Below are 24124 nucleotides of genomic sequence, written 5' to 3'. Positions count from 1 at the left end.
AAAACGAAGAGTTAACAGTTGCACCCAAAAGTTGACAAGCCACTCTCGTTTGATCACAAGCGGATGATGGTCAGACAAGAATACTGGCAAGTAGCAGACCAACCGGGAATGGGAGGTCCGAATTTCTCTTCAAGGTCGACTCAGTGGTAAAGAAGAAATGCGGTTGTCATCTTGAGTATTCGCAGGTACAAAACGAGGTAGCAAAGAAATGCACCAACCTTAAGGGTTAGCCAGAGTGGATGATAAGAAACATTGTATGGCTAGTTCATTTCACATCGAGCTCAGGAGCAAGCAGAGGCATCCTTCGCTCTGGTACACTGAGAATTTCGAAGACTGTCTGGCGATAGAACACCGGCTGCTTGAAGAAAACATAGGAGGGAAAATTTTTGACGAGAGGAAGATCGGCGTGCAATAAATACCTGCTGGTCGGGAGCAGCGCTAGCCCGTATGTGGCCTAGCGCCTCCTGCGCGGGCTGGGTGGAGCACAAGTTCCAAATCAAGCTAATTAAGCGAATCCAAAAACAGGAGCCGCAGCTATGCTGACTCATCTACACGTGATTTGTTATCTCGATCGGGGTTAGCTCCAGATCTCACGACGTCCCATCGACGGCGTTTTTGCGGTGATCGAACAGCTCGACATGCACGCCTCCCATCGCCTTCGTCCTAGATCGTCTCTCACCTTCACTTTGTTTTATCCGGAAACGCGTACCTGAATGTGGTTCAGCCCTGGATGGCTGCGTCCCGTCGACTATAATTTCTAGAAGGTAACTTTGGGCTCCCGTTTTCCTGCCCCTCACGACTTCGCTTGGTTGTACCAGCCTCTTGAACACGACATCGAGCTGGATATCTTCGCTAATATCAGATGCGAAGGTTTCCTCGGCCTTAAGGGCTGAAGCGAAAACACCTTTTCGTCTCATGCTCGAAGCTTCACCGGCTCCCATCAGCGATATCGGCGGAGACATATTGCTCTGTCAATCGCGACAAAGGTCACGTCGGCGATTGCCAGGTCCCTGATCCATCTCTCCTTCATCCTACTCATACAGCAACTTCGCTCGGCCCAGGACATAATTATTGCCGAATCGCAACATTAGTGAGATAATTCGACAGAAATGATGATGACGCAGCCATTTCCCGCCCATCAAGTCGGCATGGCACACCATCCCGGACTGGCTCCAGGCCATCCTATGGCTCCTGGCCAACATCCGAATGCAGCGCATCTGGCTGCACAGCCCCCAGGAGCGGGAATGGTTCAACCTCTGCATCCGGGTGTTTCTGCCCCCGGAGCCCCGCAGGGCACTCAAGCAACTCCTATGGCGGGCGCGATGCCTCAAGTCGTTGGAACAACCGGCCCTGGCGGACCCGGGCCGAGTGCTCATGCGTTGTCCCACTTAGGTCCTACCCATTCGCATCAGATGTTCCAACATCCTCAGATAGCCCAGAATTGTAGGTCAAATCCATGCTATCCTAACCCTGCATGCCAATCTTCCATGCTAATTGAGCCGATCTGGTCGTATAGATGCGAATAATCCCCAACTCCTCCAGCAGCAACAACTCCAACACCAGCAGTATATCCGGCAGAGACAACAGCAGATGATACTTCAACAGCAGCACCAACAGCAGCAGCAGCAACAACATCAACAGCAGCAGCAGCAGCAGCAACAACAGCAGCAACAGCAACAGCAACAGCCACAGCACCCTGCTTCTCTGCCCAATGGAGCCCCAGCTGTTAGTGCTGCGCATATGGCTGCTGTTCAGGCTGGCAATCCTAATATGCGACCTGTTAATATTCCCCCGCACATCCAGCAACAAATCCAAGGTCAACACGCACAGTCTCAAGCATTGCAGCAGCAGCAACAGCAGCAGCAGCAGCTCTTTGCTATGCACATGGCAGCTCAGCAAGCAAGTAATGCAGCTCAACAAGGCCAACAACCGCCTCAGCAAAGACCCGGCGCTCAAATGCAAATGCACGAGAATCAAGCCGTAGCTGCGCATCCACAGCCTCCGCCGACAACCCAGAGTAATAACCCACCTTCCCAACCTCCGCCCAACCAGCCACAACTTCCTACTTCGTCCCAACCGCCACAGCAGCCTTCGCAGACGCAACCTCAGCAGGGCCAAACCCCACAAAATCAGCCAACACCACAGCCTTCTCAGCAACCACAAATGTCTGCCCAAGAGGCACAGTTAAGAGCCCAGCAACAAGGTGCTGGCTCAGCAATGATGATACCACCACGAATGCCTAATGTTAAGAGATCATTTATGTTTCGACTGCTTTCTTTTGCTGAGCAGTTGAGCGCCTATTCTGTAAGTCAGCGCTGCACTTGGATTACAAGAATCTTTACATACTTACCTTTCATCAGAACCGCAATCCCGCTCAGGGGTTAGCCTACTGGCAATCGTTTGTCGAACAGTTTTACTCTCCAGTGGGAGTGCTACGGCAGGGGGTCTGCAATGCACAGCGTGGCTCTAAACAGTTTGAGATATCAACGCCAGCTCTCGCTCGATATTACTGGACGCAATTCAACAGCGGTATCAGGCAGATACAGATGATTGTAGAAGCTGCAGTAGAAAAAGACCTTCCAACTGGTGGCCAAGTAATTGAGAGCCCCAGGACCAGCTTCTTGTATTGGTTTGATAATGGTTGCCAAGTAAGTGCCACAGCTTTCCCAACTTTCAAGTTCTCAATTAATTAATTGCTTCTTTTTTTTTTTTTTTTATTTAACAGCTTGTTTCTCGTGGAGCGATAAAGGTGTATTTGAATCATAATGGCCAAATTGACGTCCTCGACATTGGCATAAATGGTCACACAGAATATGTCCCCCGACATCTTTTGCAACCACCAGAGTCAGACCAAAAACAGAGTCCCAAAGTTGGTAAAGCACTTAACAAGCGGATACAACAAAAACCAATGGTCAACCCAGGAATATCTCTCCCAGACTCAGTGGTCACGGATGACGGTGTTCCTGTCGCTGTGATGCGGTTCCTAGAGGTATAATAAGATTTTGTTTTATCCTGCTAGCTTGGCTCTCTTTGCTAACACGAATAATTTGTCAGGTGGCGGAGATTATCTCACAAATGCAACACCTTTTCCAGTTCTCACTCCAAAACCCCCACCTATCCCCTCCTGAAGCGCTCCGACAATTAGTGGCAAGTTATCCGCATCAACAAAGTGCTATACAGATGAACTTTAACCAGATGCACCCGTCGCAGCAAGGCCATATTCAACGTACTCCAAGCCTGAATGGCCCCAGTCAATTTGCCTCGCCAGCTTTGGGACATTTAGGCATTCCTGGTGTGCAAGGATCTCCTCATCTTGGAGGACCTGCCCACACTCCGAGCCCAGCGCAGAACCCAATGGCTGGACCAGTCGCCATGGTTGCTCAGCAAAGCCAGCAAGGCACCAATACAAGTGGAAGCCAGGGAACCAGTGCCAATACAAGCCCAAATGTTAACAATAAGCGCCGACGGGCGAGCACAATTAAGATGGAAGCTGATGAAAACGGCACTGCAGAAGTCAACGGCACTGGGCCAAATAATGCAGTGAAAGTGAAAGCCAGCCCCCGAGTCGGGGGCAAACGACAAAAGGGGACAAGTTGATAATACAGTAGTTTACTTGCCTTTTTCGCGCCACGCACAGTCATATTGCATGCCGCACCGTTGAACTAAAATTGGCAAGCTTCTCGACAATCTTCTTCTCTGGATGTTATCATAGTTTTAAGGCGTTCTTCCCTTTCACCTTGGACCAACATTACCGGACGTTATGGTTTTCTCCTTTTGGTGCGGCGCTATGTCCTTTATAAGGTTTCCGACCGGGATATTCTCGAGGAGTTTTTTGTGATTTGCTTTTCTGTTTGTTTTGGGTGTTGTGGAGTTGTATGTGTGCTCTTTGACTTGGGGCCAGATCCATTGCTGTATTTCTGAACGGTCTTTTGTTTTCCTCCCTTTGGCTTTGGAGTAGATTGGCTATCGTGGGCGTGGTATGGGATTCACGCAAGCTGTCGAATTGTTTTCCGCGACTCTGAAGGATACCATTTTACCCCAAGCCGTGCCCTCCCGGATGTGGAATGATTTTATTTGACCACGCTTTTCTTTGTGAAAGCTTTTGTGATGATCGCTTTGCGCTTTTGCCTTTCCGTGATATATTTATCTGGTCGCATTGTGGCTTTTCCCAAAGTATATCCGCTCACCCATAATGCCCCATTTCCTCTTGCGATTCCTAAACGTCTGCCTGTTTTGGATAAACTACTAATGCCCATGTTGAGGTTTGATGTGCATTTGATCTGTGTTTGTACTCATTCCTCAGTGTACTTGCCTATAGGCATTCTTCTACTTGTTTATGACTTGGGTTTTGTTTTTCTCCTGGAGATACACACTGGTGCGTTTGACTTTTTTATTACAATGGAATCCAATCAGAGCGGTTCTCTCTAATTTCACCTTGTGGGCGGTTTGGGTGTAAGATACTTTCTTTCGGAATGGCTCATATTCTTTTGATGAGGATTGATCGACGCATGTAGCTTTACGGTAGATTTTCAGGTACGTATGTGAATAGAACCTAATTCGTCTCCGGATCTCTCCCGCTTTCCTGAAAGGCTGAAGTGATCACCCTGGGGCTGCCCGCCTGCCCAGTCCAAAAGCCGTCGATGAGCCGATGGGCGGCAGTGCGCCCTTGTGGCTGGAACCGCAGGCAAGCTCCACAGCGGAGTTACCGCGCTTTTCGTCAAACCCTTTTCTACCCCGCCAGATTCCCACTTTCTGCTCCCCTGCGATCAACTCTCTCGACGATTCCCGCCCACGACGAGTCCTGGACCACGGTCGCACATCGACTTCATCCACAATGGCTACACAGCACTCCCACTCCCATTCGCATGCTCACGATGCCGGCTCCCATGGCCATACGCACGAAGTCCTCGACGGTCCCGGCTCCTACCTGAACCGCGAGATGCCAATCGTCGAAGGGCGTGATTGGAATGATAGGGCATTTACGATTGGAATTGGAGGGTATGTGTGAATGTTCTCCATGTGGATTGTATCCCGGAAAATGTTCTACATCAAAACAGTTGAAGAGAGTCCTTTGTTTTGGGGGATGACCGCTGTAAAATCTCTGAAATGACCTTGAATTTCTTGCACGGGTTTTTGGGCTGACATCTGGCTAAAAATTATCTGATATTCCGAAACAGACCAGTAGGTTCTGGGAAAACGGCTCTGATGCTGCAGCTCTGCTTGGCCCTGCGGGATACTTACAACATCGCCGCGGTGACGAATGATATCTTTACGAGGTACCAAGTTCTCCATTCTGGTTCCCTGCAACCCAGGCTTTAGGAACTCTTGGCTCCGGGCGATCTAACAAACCCCGATGACAGGGAAGATGCCGAATTCCTAACTCAAAATAAAGCTCTCTCTCCTGAACGCATTCGTGCCATCGAAACCGGCGGTTGCCCGCATGCCGCTGTCCGAGAAGATATTAGCGCCAATCTGCTTGCTCTCCAGCAACTCCAGCGCAAATTTGGAACTGATCTCCTGCTCATCGAATCCGGCGGGGATAACCTGGCAGCGAACTACTCACGCGAACTTGCCGATTTTATCATATATGTCATCGATGTCGCTGGCGGGGATAAGATTCCGCGAAAGGGTGGCCCAGGAATTACAGGAAGCGACCTGTTGGTTGTGAATAAGACTGATTTAGCAGAAGCCGTAGGGGCGGATTTGGAGGTGATGGAGAGGGATGCGGCGAAGATGAGAGACGGTGGACCGACGATATTTGCAGTCGTGAAAAACGGGAAGGGCGTGGAGCACATTGTTAACCTGATCGTCAGCGCGTGGAAGTCCACGGGAGCGTATGATATTAGTCTTGCGAGGTGGAAGGCTGGTGCACCCAGAGGTTCCGGCCAGGTGTAGAAGGTGATGGGTTGAAGACCAAAGAGATTTTACCGTATGGCCCTGAGAAGACAGAAGATCAGAAACGTGAAGATTAATGCATTCCTTGCAGTTCCAGCACCAATCCAGTCTATGGATAGTTCGGCAAACGCCCGACCTTGACAAATCCAATAATGTACATTATCATGAACTGTTCGTGGGTATTATAATGAAATCGAATATTCCCAAATGCACTTTTCGAGATGCCCTCATCCCGGGTTGGGTCGTTTACTTTTTGACGAATCTGGCCAACGCAGGTCCTAGTTCTTCCCTCTCCTGTCGTATTTTTCCCTGAACTCTCGACTTTTGTTCTCTTCTCAGAGTCTCGGCTTTAACCCTCTTCTCATCGATCACGTTCTTCGATCCTCTCTTCCGCAGATATCTTCGCAAAGCACTATTTCGTCCACGCCCGCGATTCTTCAATCTTTCAATGGGATCCTCGTTCTTTTTATCGAGATCCCTTTCCTCTCGCTTGATCTTATCACTGACTAGATCCAGACTGCCCACGAAATCTGGATTGAGAGAAATCATTTCGGGCTGAAGTTTGGTCAATAGAGACTTCACTTCAGCTTCTTGTCTTTGTTTCACATTCTCATATGGATTGGCTTCTGAGGCGTCGAAATTGGGCTCACCGGCGCCTGGGACTATGAGGCTAGAGAATCCTTTGTCGTGGGCCACGCCGAGGATATCCTCGTATGGGCACCACCGGACATTTTCGATGCGTTGTCCATCACCACCCCACGCCATGTATGGGCTTTGAACTTTCCGCTCACTGGCGGCCGCGGCGTCGAACAGGCCCTTCCAAACACTGACCTTTGTTCCCCAACCCACCGCCGTCAGACCTCGATCGCTAATGGATACCGTTGCTCCTGGTTGATGGACGGAATAGTTATGTACTTCTTTAAACATGCGAATATCCCAAATCGCCATTCTCATGTCCTGCCCGGTAGAAACCATATATCGGCCCTGGCGATCTACCGCAATCGATCGTACAGGACCTCGATGGGCCAGTGCTTTCACCAGGGGAGTTGTGGAGTTCGGAGACCAGAGCGTCACCGTGCCGTTTTGATGTCCAACGTGGAGAATTGCGTTGTAAGGATTTTGGCAGAGGGAGGTAGGCGAGCCTTGTCTTGTAGGAAGCTCAGCGACCAGCTGACCGGTCGATGTATCGGTGTACTTCAGGTAGCCACTGGTAGCCTAACCGGCAAAATCAGTAGATCGTTCTGGGTAGCTTATATACAGTTTTTACTTACTGCGCTGGCAAGAAGAAAGTGATATGGTAGGAATTCCAGATGAGTCGCTTCCACATGCTTATCCAGGCAATGTAGTTCGACACCCTTGTGGTCGTAGATGTAGACATATCGTTTCTGTGCCACCGCGAAAAAAAGCTCATTATGTAGCCATTTAGCATCCCTTACGGTCTCTCCAATCTGTAGCTCGCATCCCAGCTTTCCCTCTCGCCAGTCCATCGTCGCAACATGGCCTTTCCGTCCCGCTAGTAACAGCATCTTGCCATTTCTTGTGTAGTCTGCTCTGTAAGGCCCCAACTCCTCCAGCTTCAGCTCAAATCCCTTTTTTGCTGTTTCGATTCCGACATTATCCCTAATCTCATCTTGTCGCACCTTATAGGTCCGCTCGAGCTCTCCCTCAGGTTCCAAGAAGCCACTTTCGTGCTCTAATAGAACTTCGGCATCTTTTGCTTTTAAGGATGCATCCTTGTACTTATTCTCAAGTGTCCTCAACTGGCTTCGGAGCTTTTTGTCTTTTATGCTCTTTATGTTGACCTTCTTTCCGCGTCCATACTGCTTCTGGGCGTCGGCGAGCCTGAGCGCCGATTCGCGGGCTTCCGCGGTGAGGTGAGCTGAACGGCGCTGGGAGGGGACAGAGGGTCGAGAAGTTTCGACTTCCATGGCTATCACACCGATCGGAATATGAAGGCGCGAGAGGGATGAAAGGACAGGCAATAACTTTCTTGCTGTGCGCTGCTATGTCTGAACGGACTGTCGAAATTTAATGCCAAGCCTTCCGGCCTTAGCTTATCGCACACTGATGGCCGCGATAAGCTTTTTCAACCCACGACAATTATTTTTCGAGCCCGCTGCCGTCGCTGTGCCACGAAGCAGACGCCGTTTACGAGCCACGAGGGGATCCAACTCGTTGTACAAACTGGCAGCTCTTCCCTTTAGATTTAAAGGGTCAAGCGGATCCAGCATGGCCCCCATGGCTGTCCCAACCCAGCACCATCACCGTAGCACCACCAAGCATGCGAACAAGACTTTCAAATCAAAACATGCGACGAAAGGCGCTCTGAAGGACTTGCACAAGGGTACTACTCCCATCATTTACGCTACACCCTATCCATATGATTATGTGCTGAGTAATTGCAAACAGGCAAGGTCGAGCTTCGAGAGAAAGGCCCGCGGAAGACAGCCCACCAGCAAATGATGTCGAAACTTGAACGGAGAAATCAAGCCCGTCAGAAACAGAGGTTAAAGCGGCAGGTGAAGGCGGAGGCTATTAGCATATTCTCTGGCCAGAATGGCGCCCCGAGACACGTCGCTGTGGTCCCTGTCTCGGATCAAGTTGATCCAAACGCGGCCATCTCATCTCTAAATGAGAGTGTTGACGTTACGGACGGAAGTGCACACGGCGACTTACTTCGGGTGCGGATCGATAGGTTTAAGCAGAACGTACTTTATATCCCCGCAAAGAGGGACCTGATCAGTGCCTTAGATGTTTGCCGCCTAGCGGACTTTGTCGTTTTCGTCCTGCCGGCGGACGAGACGCTTGATCATGGCGCCCAGTTACTTTTTCGATCGGTTGAAGGCCAAGGTATTTCAAATGTCGTTGCTGTTGTTCAAGTATGAGACCCTATTGTCATCTACTGGAAGAATTCTTCTTTTGACTAGAGTCTCTGCAGGGACTTGATAAAATAAACCCTCCCAAGAAACGACCACAAGTTCTTTCATCTTTAAAGGCCTCCATCAACCGCTTCTTCCCTACTTTGGAAAAGATGCACTCGTTGGACTCGAGGCAAGAATGTGCGAATGTCTCAAGGGGATTGTGCACGGCGACACCAAGGGGGATACACTGGCGAGAAGACCGAAGTTGGATGCTCATTGAAGACATACAATGGCCGGAGACAAGAGACGAATGTGGCCAGGTTTCCGTCACTGGAATTGTGCGTGGAAAAGGCTTAAAGGCCGACCGCTTAGTTCACGTTCCCGGCTGGGGAGACTATCAAGTATCGTCTATCGTTGCCGCGCCTCTATCTTCTCGGAATAAAAAAGAAGATTCGATGAACGTGGATGATGACAGAGAGGTTCAAATCTTGGATGAGCCGACGGCAGATGCAGACGATCTCGCTATCGTGGCCCCCGAGGATGTCTTCATGGACGATGAAATGGTGTCGATGGCAGACACGGAGAGGAAGGGAGTGCTCCTTGATGACCATCACTACTTTTCGGATGAAGAAGAGGAAGAGGTTTCAAGACGACCGAGGCGGCTTCCAAAGGGCACATCTTCCTACCAAGCAGCATGGTATTTAGATGACGTATCTGATTCTGGGTCCGATATTGTCGATAATATGTATGATGACGACGAGGAAATGGAACTTGATGATGAGGCCGGCCCTGAAGATGGAGTCTTCCTTCACGATAACCGAGACGCCATGACTGAAGCTGGGCCCTCAGAGTACCCTCAGTCAGAAATGTTCTTAGATCCGTCTCCCGAAGACGAAGCCCAACAAATAGAAGAATATCGTGCGAGTCGAAAGAAAGAAGAGAGCGACGATCTTGAATTCCCCGATGAAATTGAGCTTCATCCAGGAACGCTCGCAAGGGAACGACTTGCGCGATACCGGGGTCTGAAGAGCCTGAAAACTAGCATATGGGAAACCGAAGAGGATCGAGCACATGAGCCAGAAAATTGGCGCCGCCTGCTTCAGATTGCGGATTACAAAGGTTCGAGAAACCAGTGCATCCGTGAAGCTCTTGCGGGTGGCGTAGCACCGGGCACCAGAGTAAAAGTTCTTTTACGCGATGTGCCTTTGGCCGTCAGGCAAAGATGTCCAGAGCCACTTGCTCTATTCTCCCTTCTCCGCCATGAACACAAACACACTGTTGTCAACATCAATATGACACTCAATTCGAATGTTGAGGAACCTATTAAATCTAAAGATGAATTGATTATCCAGTATGGCCCTCGCCGGCTCGTCATCAATCCGTTATTTTCGGCACCCGGTACCACTCCGAACAATGTTCATAAATTTGACAGATACCTGCATCCTGGGCGAAACACCGTGGCAACATATATCGGCCCCATCGCTTGGGGCTCGATTCCAGTGCTGGTCTTTAGGAATACGTCTGTACCGGACCCAGAAGTCTTGGACGGAAACGACACATCCTCCACAATCAATGCTCTGCAGTTAATTGCAACGGGAACTACTATGGCGCCCGATCATGGACGCGTTGTTGCCAAGCGTGTTATTCTGACTGGCCATCCGTTCAAGATCCACCGAAAAGTTGTTACGGTGCGATACATGTTCTTCAATGCCGAAGACGTCAATTGGTTCAAAGCTTTGCAGCTATGGACCGGGCGAGGGCGCAGTGGATATATCAAAGAGAGTTTGGGGACGCATGGGTACTTTAAGGCAACATTTGACAATAAAATCAACCCCCAGGATGCGATTGGAATCAGTTTGTACAAGCGTGTATTCCCTCGCGAGGCAAAACAATGGACTGGCGAGAATTAGCCGGTTTATATATTCACGAGTATTTAAAAGTTTGGTCTCCCTTTTGTTGGTGACAGCTGTGTTCTCGGCGTGCAGGTTCCCTTCCCTTGAGTGATACCTCTACTACGACAAGATATGACATTGACATGATGGGTCGAATTTTTCCAATGAGATAACTAGATAATGAACCATACAAACTGATAGTTGCATACCATTGCTTGACTGTCAAACCTTCTGAGCTTCATTCCTGATTACCTAGCTATTTTGGCCCCAGGTTCACATGCCTGCACTATCGGTTGTACTCTGTTCGTTGGCAAGGAACTTTTAGTCAATCTCCCCACCTAGTTGCTTGTTGATGCTTGTCTAGGTGGATATCCGCTTTTTCTAGCTTCATCGAATCGCGTTGTCGAAAATGGAGCTGTAGGGATGTTTCCCGAACCTCCCCTGTTAACATATGCCTTTTCATGGGTCTTCATGCCGTCGATGTCGCAAATCCTTTCAGAATGTGGCTGCAACCTCGCTGCCCACCCCGGGCCTGGCGTCGATAAACCGACCGTTCTCCACCTCCAAACCGATACGCAGACGGCGAAGAGAGGCTTCTTCCAAATAATATATCTCGGCCTGACCCCCAACAGTCTAAGAATATGAAGCTGGAGAAATTTGTTCTCTTCCCGCCTTCTCTGCCGTCGCCTGCGCCTGCCGTTCATACCACATGACCCCCGATATTTTTGCTGCAAAATTGATGTAAGGCGAGTGACTCCGTTTTATATCAATCGTCTTGCTTCTATCATCTTCCTCCTTGCCCTATAATCCTCCTCGAGATCATATTGTTATTTTCTTGTACTTTTTCTTTTTCTTACTCCTGAGGGGTATGGGAAAGGCCATCTCTGTGTCCTCGATCCCTCGATGTCGAGATGCCGCTCCTTCACTATGGCCCCTAGAAGCTGAGCAAGAGCCCTTGCTCTCTCCACCTTATGCGAACAAATCCACAGTCCCTACGAAAAAAGGTCCTATCTTGCTTTCCTTCGAGGAGGCTCCCCATTGGCTCCAAGACAATGAGTACATCCTCAGCGGCTATCGGCGCCCGAACCAGTCCGTCACAGACTGCATCGCAAGCTTGACATATGTGCATAATGAGACTGCGAACATATACACGCATATGATCCCGGGACTGTTCTTGGTTGTTGGTGAAATTCTACTATACCAAAACTTCCTGTCCTTTTATCCGGAGGCTACAGAAGCCGACAGACTGGTTTTTGCGTCCCTCTTGTTTGCAGCGCTGATATGCATGTCATTTTCCACTGCATATCATACCCTGATGAGCCATTCTCATAGTGTCTCCCGGTTGTGGCTGCAGATGGACTATCTTGGGATCATGGCTTTAATCCTGGGCAATATCTTGACGGGGACTTACATGGTCTTCTATTGCATACCGCACCTGATATGGCTTTATTGGGGAACGGTAATTGATACCCCAGGTTTTATTCAACTGGATTTTCTTCCTCTGGTTGATACTCATCATCATCGCCATGCAGACAAATTTCACTTTCATATTGATTGTCTCTCTAGCTAATCAACTATCTGGTTTTGATTGAGCAGACTCTCACTCTCGGTTCGTTATCATGTATGATTATTCTCCATCCTAAACTGCAGGGTCAAGAGTGGCGCAATTTCCGCACAGGAACCTTCGCTTGCACGGGATTATCGTCGCTCGCTCCCCTAGCCCACGCCACCCTCATGTTTGGACTATCTGGAATGTTTGAACATTCTGGTCTTCCTTACTATCTCCTGGAAGGGCTGCTCCATATCACTGGGGTTTTTTTCTATGCGGTATGTACTGAACATACATAGATAACTTTTCGCATCCGCTTCACTCCGTGCTCGGCTAACAAACGGGGAATCCTGCGATTCACCCGCCATATACTTCGAAACGGGGCGTAGCTCGTGGCGATCGAGTCCTTGGGCTGACAGTTTATGTATAATCATACAGACCCGTATCCCCGAATCGTTGAACCCCGGTCAATTTGATATTTGGTTCAGCTCGCATCAGATTTTCCACGTCTTGGCAGTGCTGGCAACCGTGGCACAGGTATTTGGAGTATGGCATGCTTTTGATTACAACTATACGAATGGATTGGCGTGCGATGCATCATGATGGAAAGCTTTAGCGGTATTCGGGCAGTTTGAAAAGCAAAAACTGAGACTGCGTTGAATCAAGAGTCTGATGGCTTAATGGGTATAGCTCGATTGGGTATCACTATACTTCTTTCTTATGCTATATACATATTCTGCTTCGTATTTCAAGTGCCATGAAAATGGAGGACGTTAATGGATTCCAGAACCTCGAGGCAATTGGGAGCTCATTGCCAATGCGGATCTGGGGGTTATCACGATTAAGTTGCCTAACAACTTTCTCCTATTAACCTGGCAAAAAGTGATTTTGCTGGCCTTCACGGTCCTCAAGCTGGATTGATTGCATATGAATTTCTACCAAACTGTCCTCTGTTCTCCTTGTAATTTCGTCCTCCAGGTTCTGGATTTCCGCGTTCGAAATTGGGGGCTCTTCGGGACATTTCTGGTCACGATCTAGTGCATTGGAGTCCACAAAGACCTGTGCCGGTTCGTGCTGCTGCTCTTCCCTTTGAGCCTGGTCGACCAGACGCTCATCTTCTGCCGCGAGAGCGCGAAGCCTATCAGCCTGTCGTCGTAACTCGTCCTGATCCAAGTGGTCGAACCCAATTTTTTCAAGGATAGCTCCGACAAGTAGTGGATATCGCAAATGCCCAGGAACCATCTTGCTTGCGTCAAGATTCTCCAATTCAGGAACATTTTCAATAGGTTGGATCCCCGCGACATTCATTTGAACGCTCTGGGACCGGTAAAGGAATCGAAGCATAAGATCATTCTTAGAATATACGTTGACTAAACGTCCACTTACGACGGTCCTAATCAAACGCCATTGTGCAGTGTCAGAAGGGGTGGGAGATCCTATTAGGATTGCGGATTCGACCATGCCAAACGCTCTTCTTTTGGCTAGGCTTAAAAGGCATGCATATATAACCCGAGCACCCATGGAATAACCAATGAGCGTGACTGGACGCTCTCCCTGGGCTTTGTTGATCAAGGCATCTGCTAGGATTTCACCACCCTTCTCGGCTCGAGTTTTAGCAACATTAAACGGATTGTCGACGAGATGAGAGAGCTTCAACACAACCATCGGTATCATCAAAGGGCCGGAGAATGGGGCTAAAATCGTTTTATTTAGGAGTTGCTGGGCTGCAAACGTCAAAGCAAACCTCCGAACAAGAGATTCCATGGCATTTCCTAACATCAGGAGAGCCTGAAGTTCCCAACGCAACGCAAAGACATCGGAATCCTTCCCAAGCACTCTCCACGGGTTGACGAGGTCATAGGGTTCGGTGAGCCATCCGGTAATCCCAATCGTGACTCGCAGGCGAGTATCGATCGTGGAAGGAACCGTTTCATTTTCAGATTTGGCTGGGGGAGCCCTTAGAGGTAGGAATGCAAAGTCTCTTACTTCTCTTGCATATTTCTCCATCATTCTGCCAGTCATTCTCGCCCCGAATGCACCAAAGATACTCCCAATAACGACACCACTTCCTGCGACAGCACCAAGGTACCCTGCAGCCACGGTTCCTCCGAGACCCAGAGTTCCCATGATCATTCCAACTCCTCCAGCAACTAGGGGAGCCGCTAACCCGCCTGTCATACCGACGAGAACTGCTCCTGCTACAGAAGCAAGACCGATTTTCCATCGGCGCGAAGCTTTAGACTCATCAGCTCTTGCCTTTGCCTCATCGCTCGCAGACATTTCTTTAGCGGCTTTGAGAAGTCCTTGGGCAACTTTTATCTCATTCTCAGCCAAATGCTCCGCAGATATACCCAAATTGGTAGATAATTTGAGTAAAAGGGCACGGGAATGAGCGTTATAGGATTTCAGGCTCAACAGGAGGAGAAGAAAGGAATTTGTAATGAGTAATCTGGTTTCCATTGGTAGCTTTTTCAGATGAGGATTGAACGGATCAGGATATTCGGTCCGATTAGAAATGGATGCACGATCCTTAGGATCCACAGGAGCGGGTTCGGGCTCGATTGGATCCATCGGTCTTGGAGGCTGTTTCTCTGGAGATCCGCTTGTTTCAATTGCTTCTCCTAGACGGCCCAGAACTGATTGCTTCCAGGATTTGAAATAATCGAATGCCTCAAGCTCTATTTTTACCTGTGCCTTACTTATTGACGTGCCGGCGCGCGACGACTGCAGCTGCTGCGTCTCCTGCCGAGGAGGCAAGGCTTCCGGATTCTGAGCGTTTGAGCGGTCAGGGGCATCAGGGGTCGGATCTATGTAGTGTTCTGAAGGATGGCAAAGGATTTCCTGCATTTCATCCATTATGCACTTGACTAGAGCAATGAGTTCTCTCCGCTGAGATGTACTGAGGACTTGATTCAGATCTTCTTCGGCCTTCATAGGCTGTGCTTCCTCCTGAGCCGTGGCACGGGGCCCACCCCTCCAAGGGTTCTGGGTGGCCATGATCGATCTTCGCTTTGAGGCGAGCTATAGCTCTAAACAACTCAGCGACGATGGATGAAAGCCTCAACGGCAGCGAGAAGACGAGGGTCGACTTTGAACGGGCTGTCAGCTTGTCATTGCTACGTCGTACCAGCCAAACAGGCAACCGGCCCCACGTGATCGTCGCATCGGGCACGGCCACGTTTCGACGTCTCCTTTCGCTTTCATCCTCCTCGCCCTCAGAGAGCGACGACAGCAGAGGATAGAATCGTTGTTAGCAATCATTATTTGGCATTTCAGGGCGCCAATGCTCTCCGAAGCTTTGCCCAATTATTGAGAAAGTGGAGTTTCGAGGGCTTATGAAAAGAAACGAGTAAAAACATTGCTGCAGACCGCCTCGCTGTAACAGTGCCAATGCTCGTACTGAGTACGGCTGAACCCCTTTGCCTGCCCCGAGGCCGTGAGTTTCGCGGTTAAATTCGCAGACAAGAATCCGTGCCGCCTCGTTATTGGGATCCGCTGCAAAGGAATCGGGCGGATATGACGTCCCACACCCATGGGTCGTGGGATACGCCGGCTCCAGGAAACTGGCCTAAGATCTGCATTTTTCCAGGCCTAAACCAGTCTGATTTGGAAAATAGGGTTTGCCGCATGGCAAGAAGGACTCCGTATTTTGAATGTGAAGCCGAAACGACGGAGCGCTCTTGAGCCAAATGTGGGCGTGCTGCAGCATTGCTGCGTGGTGGTATCTTTTGTTCCCGGTGGAGATAAGAAACGCTTGGTGCGCTAGTCGCTTGAGACAGAACGAGAATCCCGGTCGAAGACCTTAATTGCAGAAACCCAGTGACGTGGTCCAACGAACCGGGATTCTTCAGGATGCAAGTTCCGACAGAATGTTACCTTGAAATAAGCCACACACATGCTTATGCCTTGCTATGTGAAACACTTCTGCGATGTATCAAGGAGCTCTGAATGACGACTCTTCATTCCATTGTCGCATGAAGCAAAAAATAAAAATAAAAATAAAAATAAATTGAGACTTTTGTTAGGCTTTATTGAAATTAGACGAATGCGAGAAGTCTAATCCCAGCAAAGAATGCGTCTGGGGGACCGACAATTGGTTGCTGCAGATTATGCAGCCGTTTTTTTGTAATTTTTGGTTGGATCTCTGTGGATATACCCGTGCCGTGGCCGTTTATTTAGCAGGAGGCATCTGTCTGGTTAATGTCATACCGACGGCACCGCTCTGTTGGGATCTGGGAAACGCAGGGATGGGGGGTTGCCGCCAATGTTTGCTGGAGACTCTCGGTGATCTCACGTCCCGTCAGAGTGGTAAACCACATCACACTAAACGTTCACTCGGCAAAGGGGGTGATCAACATGCCAACGGCGGTGTCAGCAATTATCAACAAGGTTCGGCCAAAGCGAACCAACTCATGACCAGGAAGCCGGAAGTGCGACGACCCAATTTTCAGAGTGGTCCGTGGATACTTAAAGCCAATCAGCGGTAATCCAGGAATCCATTCCTGCATGGACCAGACTGCAGCAGAATGTGCTATTTCCAAAGTTACCAGCGTTCAAATCCCATTTTGCACAATACACCCCCACATTCAAGACGGCTCAAAGTCAAAAAGTCACTCCGTACGTCAACTTGAAGAACAAGGGAAAAACCATGGGGTTGGTAACTAATAAACGATGGTCGCCGCCCCGTCGGACACGGATTACCCGCGAATTCGAGTTCTCCTTCTCAATTCTTTTGCAGTCTTTCTTATGAAACAAATTCGTATTTCTTCTTAAGGACAGCTAACGGTTAATTCTGGCTCAATCGCATGAGGCCGAATGGTCTCTTCGACTCCCAATGCAGGACACCGATAATTTCTCTTTAACGGAAAGCGTCTTCGACTACGAGTAGGTTTCTGTATAATTCAATTGATGAATTCTTTTTGACAGCCCGGATCATTTGCTAGGTATGAGAACGGTAGACGGTACCATGCCTACCACGCGGGTGAATATCCGCTGCCCAACGATGAGAAAGAACAGGACCGGCTGGATATGCAGCATCATCTCTACACGCTCCTCTACGACGGCGATATCTACCGTGCTCCCATTTCCAAGGACATAAAATATGCCTTAGATATTGGCTGTGGCACAGGAATTGTAGGTCGAATATTCCATGCTTCTCAGCTTTAGGGGTGACTTTTGTTTGCTAACTCTCTCTCCCCCTCTATATACAGTGGGCGATTGAGTTTGCTGATAAATTTCCTAATACTGAAGTCATAGCGACCGATCTTTCCGCCATACAGCCCGGATTCGTTCCGGAAAATTTGCAATTCGAGGTTGATGATGCTGAGGATGAGTGGCAATTTAGTCATACTTTTGACTACATACATCTTGGAACTCTGGCAGGAAGCATAGCGGACTGGCCACGCTTACTACAACAAGCATATGACAACTTGGCCCCCGGAGGGTGGATAGAGCTCATTGACTTCGAGGCATGGGCATCCACAGATGATGACAGTCTTCCCCCGGATTCGGCATATGCTCAATTTCAGACACTGTTAGCCGATGCGGCCAGGAAATTTGGCAAGGAACTTAATCTAGCAGCACGGTTTCGTGAGATGGTAGAAGAGGCTGGGTTTGTTAATGTCGTGGATGAGCGTCGAAAGGCGCCTCTATCGCCCTGGCCCGCGGATCCGAGGCTGAAAACTCTCGGGGAATACATGCGAATCGTCATGGCTGACTCTCTTGAGCCTTATTGCCTAGCTCTATTCACCCGAGTACTGGATTGGAACAACACGATGATTCAGGCTCAGCTTGCTGGTGTGCGGCAGGATTTGAGGAATATGGACTTTCACATCCATACTACTGCGTGAGCACCGACAATATCTTCTTTGCTATGCTGACACAATTTATACTAATGACCGTGATAGCCATTGTGTTTACGGACAAAAGCCATTCTCATGACCGTTACGAATATTTAATTAGCGTTTCAATTTGTCGAAGCATACCCCGAAGTCCTTCTACCCAGTATCAAGCTGGTATTTCATTTCACCCTCTACACCCACCTGCCATCCATGCATCCCTTCTGACATATCACAAACCCCCCCGACCCTAACACGTCCACAGCCTTCCTGGTGTTGATATTTAAATTGTCGAAAATTTTCCGAGAGCCCAGGAAGAGCTTGAAATCTACCAGTGCTTGATGTACCTTACAAACCCCCGAACCCTCTTGAGACGCCCCCGAATTTTAAAGATCGCAACAATGTCATTGCCTAACGGACTGTTGCAACCGGTTACGATATGATCGCCCCTGACCACCTGAAAAGAACAGCCCGAACGGAACGGTGACATCTATTGATTAACAGGGAAGGAATTGCATTTTACATGAGAATAAAAATTCAAATGTTCTCGGTGGGAGCATGGATAATTATTACCACTCTAATGATATGGGAGATACAAGAAAAAATGTATAGCAACTCCGGTTAAAATCACGGAGCCATAGTATGACAAAAAAATATGATCTACTAGTCATTATTTTCTGCTGCTACCTCATTTTACAAAGAAGGGTATAATAGCACCTTAGAAAAGGAGAGGAAGAAACTGTCCCAGGATCTTCCATCACTCTGCTTTTGCTTCGCTTGATTGAACAACAAAGAATTTGCCCATCATCTTACTTGCAGATTTCAACAATGCATCTTTCTCTTCCCATGATCCTTCATCGGGATGCTCCATCTTGTCGGGTCGACGTCGACGAATCCTCCGATTCCGGCCCACAAATTCTTCCCGTTCCAGCGAATCTCTGAGCCGTTCTATATTGATTGTATTTTCCTTATGCGCCTCGTCCGTCTCATCTCGTATACTGCGAAGCGGCGTGACTCCGGTGGTATCGACTTGCTGGACCTGCTTGACAAAGTGGATTTGGCATGAGAGGGTTTTAAGCATGGATGCTTCTTCTGAAGGAGAAGAAGGCGGAGGGAGAGCAGAGAGGCGGAGGAGGTGGTGGAGTTGGGTCCGGGATACTGGGGTATCTGGGATGTCGGTTAAGTCTGGGAGGAGGGATTTTATGGACCAGGTGGGCGTCGAGAGAACGGTAGATAGATCGGTTTCATCTGAGGGTGAGGATGAGGACGAGGAGGCTGAGGAGAATTGGCGGAGAGAAATTGGTATTATTAGATTAAAATCATGCGTCTGGAGCTGGGAGACCTTTTGGCATGCTCTGGTATGTTGTCGAAAGAGATGTGCTCTAGAGCAACGGGCGACGACCGTCGGCGGCATTGCGCGGGTTTAGGGATAAAACTTGCTTGATGGCAGGTATCTGCTTCGTGACAACCCTGCGGACAATTGAGAATGGACAGCTAGTCGACCTGTCGGTCTAATGGATTCCTGGTGAACGGTGTGTTTTATGCCGTCCGTGACAGATTTGGTGGTTGGCACATGGCACCCATCTCGATCAGGGAGGCTGGGTCCGGGGCTTAAGGGCCGGTTAGGGGCGTCTATTCGAGTGCTTAGAGGCTGTGCTGGGGGAAGCCTAAGGGCGGTTAGGGCCGCCGGAATTTGTTGAGGAAGAAACCCGAAGCTAAAATTAGGTTTCAGCTAACGGTCGGCAAAATAGGATTTATTGCCCGGTTTCGAACAACGTCAAGCATCCACTTATCGGTTCCCCTCTTATCATCATCATCCCCCTCAGGTGTTCCCGGGTGTGTATCTTGTGTGTTTCCAGCGATATCACGACAGTTTAGGGGCATATATACTATTGACCATGGCGTCACAAGATCCTCGCGTCCTCCTCCAAAAAGTTCGTATCAATACCAACCACATCTCCCCTCTCGATGTACCATCTGGGCTCCAAAGCAGCCAGCTAACCAGAGCAATAGGCAGATAAAACACTCCAGGGCGCTTCAGGTGGCTTCTCCTTCTTTGGCGGAAGAACAGAAAAATATGAGAATGCTGCAGATTTATACACACAAGCTGCAAATGCATTTCGAGTACAAAAGCTGAGTTGGTCTCCCACGCGACTTTTAACCCCGCCATGTACACCAGATCACAGTACGAGCGCAACGGCTAACACAACGTGTTCCTCTGGGTAGATAAGGAAGCCGGAATGGCCTTTGAAAAAGCGGCAGCTGTTTACACCACCAACCTCAACGAGCCCGACGACGCGGCCAATGCTTTAACCGAAGCATTCAAGGTCTACAGGAAGACCGATCCCGAAGATGCAGCTCGCGTTTTGCAGAGCGCTATTTCGCACTATATATCAAAAGGAAACTTCAGACGGGCGGCGACGCATCAACAAAATTTGGCTGAGGTATACGAGGTCGAGATCGGTGATGAAACAAGAGCCATGGAGGCGTATGAGAAGGCGGCTGAGTGGTTTGAGGGTGACAATGCTGAAGCGTGAGTTTTCCGGTCGAGCTCTAGAATGCCGGTTTGTACAGGCTAACTTCCATGTTGCAGGCTCGCAAACAAGCACTTTCTCAAGGTGGCAGATCTCGCTGCACTAAAGGGAGATTACTACAAGGCAATTGAGAATTTTGAAAAAGTCGCCAAGTCATCCATAAACAACCATCTCATGAAGTGGTCTGTAAAAGACTACTTTCTCAAGGCCGGAATGTGCCACCTTGCTACAAAGGTAAGGCAGTTCACATCCATTTTCCCGTCTCCACGTTCCTATCTACATGCTGACCGATTGAACCAGGATCTCGTTGCAACCAACCGCGCTCTCCAATCTTACGTAGACCTGGACAATACGTTCCTTTCTACCCGCGAATACCAACTGCTCGCAGACTTAACGCAAGCCGTGGAGCAAGGTGACCAGGAAGCGTTTAGTGATAAGTTATTCCAGTACGATCAGCTGAGCAAGTTGGATAAATGGAAGACGGCGATATTTTTGCGGGTTAAGGATAATATTGAGGAGACTGGGGAGGATTTCTCATGAGAATTTTTCGAAAAGAAATGTTTTATACCCTGCCGTTCTTTACTTCAAACCATCCTCCTTGGAATCGGGTAGGCTTTTGACAATGATGGCTTTCTATTGTCGGCTAAAAGGTATATATAGGTTTCATACTCCTTGTCGTTTCCCCGACTATTCGTACGAAGTCGAATTGGATTCGTCCAGGCTTATGAAGTATTTATCTTTCCCTAGAGAATAGTTCATGCCATATCTGTAATAATAAGTCCAAACTGTTAAATCTAACCAATAGGTCTAATGGGTTTGGCAAGTAATTAAAATCATTTCTATTCGAGGTTCGCACATTGAAAAGGGTCCCGCTATAGACGCGCCAGGTGGGAAGTAGTTATAGGTTATAGCCGCTTATTCAACATCAACGGCTATGGCAGCTTTCATTTCGCCGCCAAACACAATAGTCTCGAGATTATCAGATTCGCTCTTTTTCCAAGTTGTTTTGATAGTAATTAGCCCCTTAAAGCTGTTGACATCTCGATGGAGCTTTTCTAAGTACTGTTGCACAATTGGTAAGACAACCTTCGATGTTACTTTCTGCTCGATAAAGCGAGCTCCATACCCATTGGAAGGGGCTCCTAAGTAACGGTAAACATCGTCGCTGGCACGAAGCTCTATGCGATGGAGTTGTCTTGAGTTAGGATAGTCGCGACGAGTATAATCGCAAAACATACTATGAAGTCCTTCGATCAAGAATCGGTGTGCAAGCACTGAAGACTCAAGTGGCGTGAATGGAACGAACGGAATAATATGTTGAATACGGCCAGCGATCGATGCCTGTTAAACGACGATTAGCCACTAAACAAACCAATCCGCGCTCAAGTATCAAGTGAAACCCTTTTGATAACTGTACGTACACCGTAAGTCTGGATAAGTTCCGTTCTTAATTGAGATTCTACTTCATTTTCCATCCTATAAAGGAATCTAGCATCCTTTTGGTCACAACCGCTGGAGATTAATTTATTGGCATAGGCACGAGAAGCTGACTCTTCGCTCTGGGTCAGAGAGAGAATGTAAACGACCTTTGTGCGAGCCGTTTTGCAGGTTTCGGCGTCCCGGTGTGTAGCTATTCCAGATTAGCATTGCAGTACTATACCAGACAAATATTTAGAGTATCCGAGGACTCACCACTAATAACCCCATTAAGCAACATTTTTAACCAGGAGTGGTCAACATTATCTCCATCGATGAACACGACGTCCAGGCCGCCCTTGTTCGACTTGGGCGCTAGCGGTCCGTTGTTATCTCCTGGGACAAGTTGACCAGTTGTATTAAGCGGAGACATTTCTTGGAAGTTCCCAAGGGTCCGAGCCAAAGTCCTTTTTCCATGTCCGGGAAGTCCAACAAACGCCATCACGAGGGGGGCATTACCTTTGTAGATGCGATGAGCTGTAAGGCAATCTTTAGTGCGCTTGATAGCATAGTTCTGGCCGACGATAGAAGGGGAAAGGTGTCGCGCCCCTTTGCGCTGGAAGGAAGTAGATAAGTCGTTTTTCGAAGCCTGAAGAAGATAATATTTCATAGAAATGTTAAGGCTATTTTTCAATAGCGATTGATTCTCCTCGTCACACCAAAGAGCCCGTGAGTTGGGGCCATTCTGTGGCTTTTCGTGATGATCATGCATGCTTTCCCACATATGAGAAGGAATAGCATGTGGATTAGCACCGAGACATAGGAGAACCCGAACGATCTCTGTAGCGGTAATACTTGGGTTAAGAATGGCGTATGCTAGGAGCGGGATACTGGTAGCCTTATCCGTTGCATTCGGGTTCGCGCCATAGTCGATAAGAAGCTTCACAACCTCTGGTCTGTTTGCGTAAATGGCGGCATATATAGTAGAATACGCATCTTCGTTCGTAATCAAGACTTCCTTCACTTCTGAAAATGAGTTGGCGGTAAGCAAACTTTTAATAGAGTCATAATCTTGATTTTCACGGATAGCACGAATTATCAACCACGCCGAGATTCGAGCCACACGGGGTCTAAGTAGGCTATTTTGGATAGTGTCGCAGCTAATATCCGTTTTGAGAGGTTCCTCCAACTAAAAACGAAGTTATATCAGTTTCGACCCTTAACTCCCATCTAGAAGTCGAGAACGATGTGATACCTTAGGCCCCGGCGAACCATTATAGGAGAAAAGTGAGATAAGATCGTCGTTTTCAGAGGTGCTGGCGGTAGTATCTCTTAATTTTGGTTCAGCTATTAAAGAAAGCTCATGTCAATCCATAAGTCATCAAAAGTGCTCGAAACTGGTAGGGTCACACTCACCGGATGTGCTATTGCTTTTTGGAACCGAAGCGACCTTCCCAGTATTCTCATGCATAAAGCGACATTCGCTGTCCTTGAACTTGCATTTGCTATTCTTCCAATAGTAGCACGTAAGTGGCTTTTTCTGCACCACACTGATAGGGGGCACCTTGAAAGCTTTGATATCCATGATTGGCCAAAGATTAAATTGTTTGAAGGTAAGAGAGAGAAACAAGGGGAATGGAATTCGAGGCAAGAGATTTATGCTTGAAGAAACGGGGGCAGATTAAGCGAGTTTCTAACTTTGGGTTGGTGAAGATATATCAACTGATGAGAATGCCGAGAGAGTCATAAGGAAATATCCATTTAAGTGAATGCCACACGGTTTTTATGAAGATATCGAACTCATAAAGGAATAGGGAGGCATCTCTCCTTAAGAAGACTTTCAGTGAACACTTTGTGGACAAAAGTGATTGGAAGAAACGGGATTAATGCCAACTGAGCTGAGAGTCAATATTTCTCTTTTTGAAGCTACAGATGGTGAAAAATTAGCAGTTAAAAGGCAATCAGCCTTCATACTACTAAAATTTTATTGCCCAACCGGTTTGAGACCGGTCGGACAGCGCCATCGATGGGCCCATCGATGATAGTAGGAAAAGGAACAAATTTCCAAACGCAAGAAGTAGCCCAGGTGTAATTAACCAGCCAAGCCGAGCTGACAGAGGCCCTTCCTAACGGAGACGCC

At 48.4% G+C, this 24124-nt stretch overlaps 11 protein-coding genes across 12 annotated transcripts; 6 read left to right on the top strand and 5 right to left on the bottom strand.

Annotated features, from left to right (window-relative positions):
* Positions 1-590: 590 nt before the first annotated feature.
* D8B26_000373 (uncharacterized protein) lies at positions 591-962 on the bottom strand (the record flags this gene model as incomplete). The annotated part of the gene is made up of 1 exon (XM_066123206.1): positions 591-962. The coding sequence occupies one exon, from the start codon at positions 960-962 to the stop codon at positions 591-593; it is 372 nt and encodes a 123-aa protein (XP_065979280.1).
* Positions 867-4509, top strand: D8B26_000372 (uncharacterized protein). Its single transcript, XM_003067454.2, has 5 exons — positions 867-1443; positions 1517-2304; positions 2361-2648; positions 2726-2989; positions 3055-4509. The coding sequence occupies exons 1-5, from the start codon at positions 1110-1112 to the stop codon at positions 3595-3597; spliced, it is 2217 nt and encodes a 738-aa protein (XP_003067500.2). The 5' UTR covers positions 867-1109; the 3' UTR covers positions 3598-4509.
* Positions 4510-4633: 124 nt separating this feature from the next.
* D8B26_000371 (uncharacterized protein) lies at positions 4634-6481 on the top strand. 2 transcript variants are annotated; one of them, XM_066123205.1, is made up of 4 exons: positions 4634-4998; positions 5178-5276; positions 5361-5929; positions 5987-6481. In XM_066123205.1, the coding sequence occupies exons 1-3, from the start codon at positions 4649-4651 to the stop codon at positions 5893-5895; spliced, it is 984 nt and encodes a 327-aa protein (XP_065979279.1). In that variant the 5' UTR covers positions 4634-4648; the 3' UTR covers positions 5896-5929; positions 5987-6481. The 2 variants fall into 2 exon arrangements, with proteins under 2 accessions (XP_065979279.1, XP_003067501.1); XM_003067455.2 differs by having other exon boundaries at positions 4721-4998; positions 5361-6357.
* On the bottom strand, positions 6055-7823 carry UTP7 (Small subunit (SSU) processome component; the record flags this gene model as incomplete). The annotated part of the gene is made up of 2 exons (XM_003067456.2): positions 6055-7110; positions 7167-7823. The coding sequence occupies 2 exons, from the start codon at positions 7821-7823 to the stop codon at positions 6142-6144; spliced, it is 1626 nt and encodes a 541-aa protein (XP_003067502.1). The 3' UTR covers positions 6055-6141.
* Positions 7824-7926: 103 nt separating this feature from the next.
* Positions 7927-10801, top strand: D8B26_000369 (uncharacterized protein; the record flags this gene model as incomplete). The annotated part of the gene is made up of 3 exons (XM_003067457.2): positions 7927-8239; positions 8305-8774; positions 8834-10801. 3 exons carry the CDS (start codon positions 7927-7929, stop codon positions 10664-10666), a joined length of 2616 nt encoding a protein of 871 aa, XP_003067503.2. The 3' UTR covers positions 10667-10801.
* Positions 10802-11516: 715 nt separating this feature from the next.
* D8B26_000368 (uncharacterized protein) lies at positions 11517-12800 on the top strand (the record flags this gene model as incomplete). Its single annotated transcript, XM_066123204.1, has 3 exons — positions 11517-12152; positions 12215-12475; positions 12636-12800. 3 exons carry the CDS (start codon positions 11517-11519, stop codon positions 12798-12800), a joined length of 1062 nt encoding a protein of 353 aa, XP_065979278.1.
* D8B26_000367 (uncharacterized protein) lies at positions 12686-14546 on the bottom strand. Its single transcript, XM_003067459.2, has one exon. The coding sequence runs from the start codon at positions 14475-14477 to the stop codon at positions 13065-13067; it is 1413 nt and encodes a 470-aa protein (XP_003067505.2). The 5' UTR covers positions 14478-14546; the 3' UTR covers positions 12686-13064.
* Positions 14547-16968: 2422 nt separating this feature from the next.
* D8B26_000366 (uncharacterized protein) lies at positions 16969-18658 on the top strand. The gene is made up of 4 exons (XM_003067460.2): positions 16969-17081; positions 17141-17330; positions 17408-18042; positions 18104-18658. The coding sequence occupies exons 1-4, from the start codon at positions 17032-17034 to the stop codon at positions 18135-18137; spliced, it is 909 nt and encodes a 302-aa protein (XP_003067506.1). The 5' UTR covers positions 16969-17031; the 3' UTR covers positions 18138-18658.
* Positions 18659-18710: 52 nt separating this feature from the next.
* D8B26_000365 (uncharacterized protein) lies at positions 18711-19448 on the bottom strand (the record flags this gene model as incomplete). Its single annotated transcript, XM_066123203.1, has 1 exon — positions 18711-19448. One exon carries the CDS (start codon positions 19446-19448, stop codon positions 18792-18794), a length of 657 nt encoding a protein of 218 aa, XP_065979277.1. The 3' UTR covers positions 18711-18791.
* A 403-nt stretch (positions 19449-19851) lies between these two features.
* On the top strand, positions 19852-21350 carry SEC17 (vesicular-fusion protein S17). Its single transcript, XM_003067461.2, has 5 exons — positions 19852-19968; positions 20048-20171; positions 20261-20567; positions 20628-20802; positions 20869-21350. Exons 1-5 carry the CDS (start codon positions 19933-19935, stop codon positions 21106-21108), a joined length of 882 nt encoding a protein of 293 aa, XP_003067507.1. The 5' UTR covers positions 19852-19932; the 3' UTR covers positions 21109-21350.
* Positions 21351-21483: 133 nt separating this feature from the next.
* Positions 21484-23569, bottom strand: D8B26_000363 (uncharacterized protein; the record flags this gene model as incomplete). Its single annotated transcript, XM_003067462.2, has 5 exons — positions 21484-21909; positions 21990-22198; positions 22261-23173; positions 23240-23331; positions 23401-23569. The coding sequence occupies 5 exons, from the start codon at positions 23567-23569 to the stop codon at positions 21484-21486; spliced, it is 1809 nt and encodes a 602-aa protein (XP_003067508.2).
* Positions 23570-24124: the final 555 nt, after the last annotated feature.

The sequence above is a fragment of the Coccidioides posadasii genome, chromosome 1, assembly GCF_018416015.2.
Source record: "Coccidioides posadasii str. Silveira chromosome 1, complete sequence".
NCBI lineage: Eukaryota > Fungi > Ascomycota > Eurotiomycetes > Onygenales > Onygenaceae > Coccidioides > Coccidioides posadasii.
Note: the sequence above shows the minus strand (reverse complement) of the source record. Positions and strands in the feature narration are given on the sequence as shown.

Bases quoted from the DNA above. Each gene is read 5' to 3' on its own strand.
- D8B26_000372 (XM_003067454.2), top strand. From the start codon at position 1,110: ATGATGATGACGCAGCCATTTCCCGCCCATCAAGTCGGCATGGCACAC. The intron at 2,649-2,725 runs GTAAGTGCCACA...TTTATTTAACAG, and splicing joins GGTTTGATAATGGTTGCCAA to CTTGTTTCTCGTGGAGCGAT. The intron at 2,990-3,054 runs GTATAATAAGAT...ATAATTTGTCAG, and splicing joins CTGTGATGCGGTTCCTAGAG to GTGGCGGAGATTATCTCACA.
- D8B26_000366 (XM_003067460.2), top strand. From the start codon at position 17,032: ATGCAGGACACCGATAATTTCTCTTTAACGGAAAGCGTCTTCGACTAC. The intron at 17,331-17,407 runs GTAGGTCGAATA...CTCTATATACAG, and splicing joins TTGGCTGTGGCACAGGAATT to TGGGCGATTGAGTTTGCTGA. The intron at 18,043-18,103 runs GTGAGCACCGAC...TGACCGTGATAG, and splicing joins TTTCACATCCATACTACTGC to CCATTGTGTTTACGGACAAA.
- SEC17 (XM_003067461.2), top strand. From the start codon at position 19,933: ATGGCGTCACAAGATCCTCGCGTCCTCCTCCAAAAA. The intron at 20,172-20,260 runs GTTGGTCTCCCA...TCCTCTGGGTAG, and splicing joins ATTTCGAGTACAAAAGCTGA to ATAAGGAAGCCGGAATGGCC. The intron at 20,568-20,627 runs GTGAGTTTTCCG...TCCATGTTGCAG, and splicing joins GAGGGTGACAATGCTGAAGC to GCTCGCAAACAAGCACTTTC.
- D8B26_000367 (XM_003067459.2), bottom strand. From the start codon at position 14,477: ATGTCTGCGAGCGATGAGGCAAAGGCAAGAGCTGATGAGTCTAAAGCT.
- D8B26_000371 (XM_066123205.1), top strand. From the start codon at position 4,649: ATGGGCGGCAGTGCGCCCTTGTGGCTGGAACCGCAGGCAAGCTCCACA. The intron at 4,999-5,177 runs GTATGTGTGAAT...ATTCCGAAACAG, and splicing joins TTTACGATTGGAATTGGAGG to ACCAGTAGGTTCTGGGAAAA. The intron at 5,277-5,360 runs GTACCAAGTTCT...CCCCGATGACAG, and splicing joins ACGAATGATATCTTTACGAG to GGAAGATGCCGAATTCCTAA.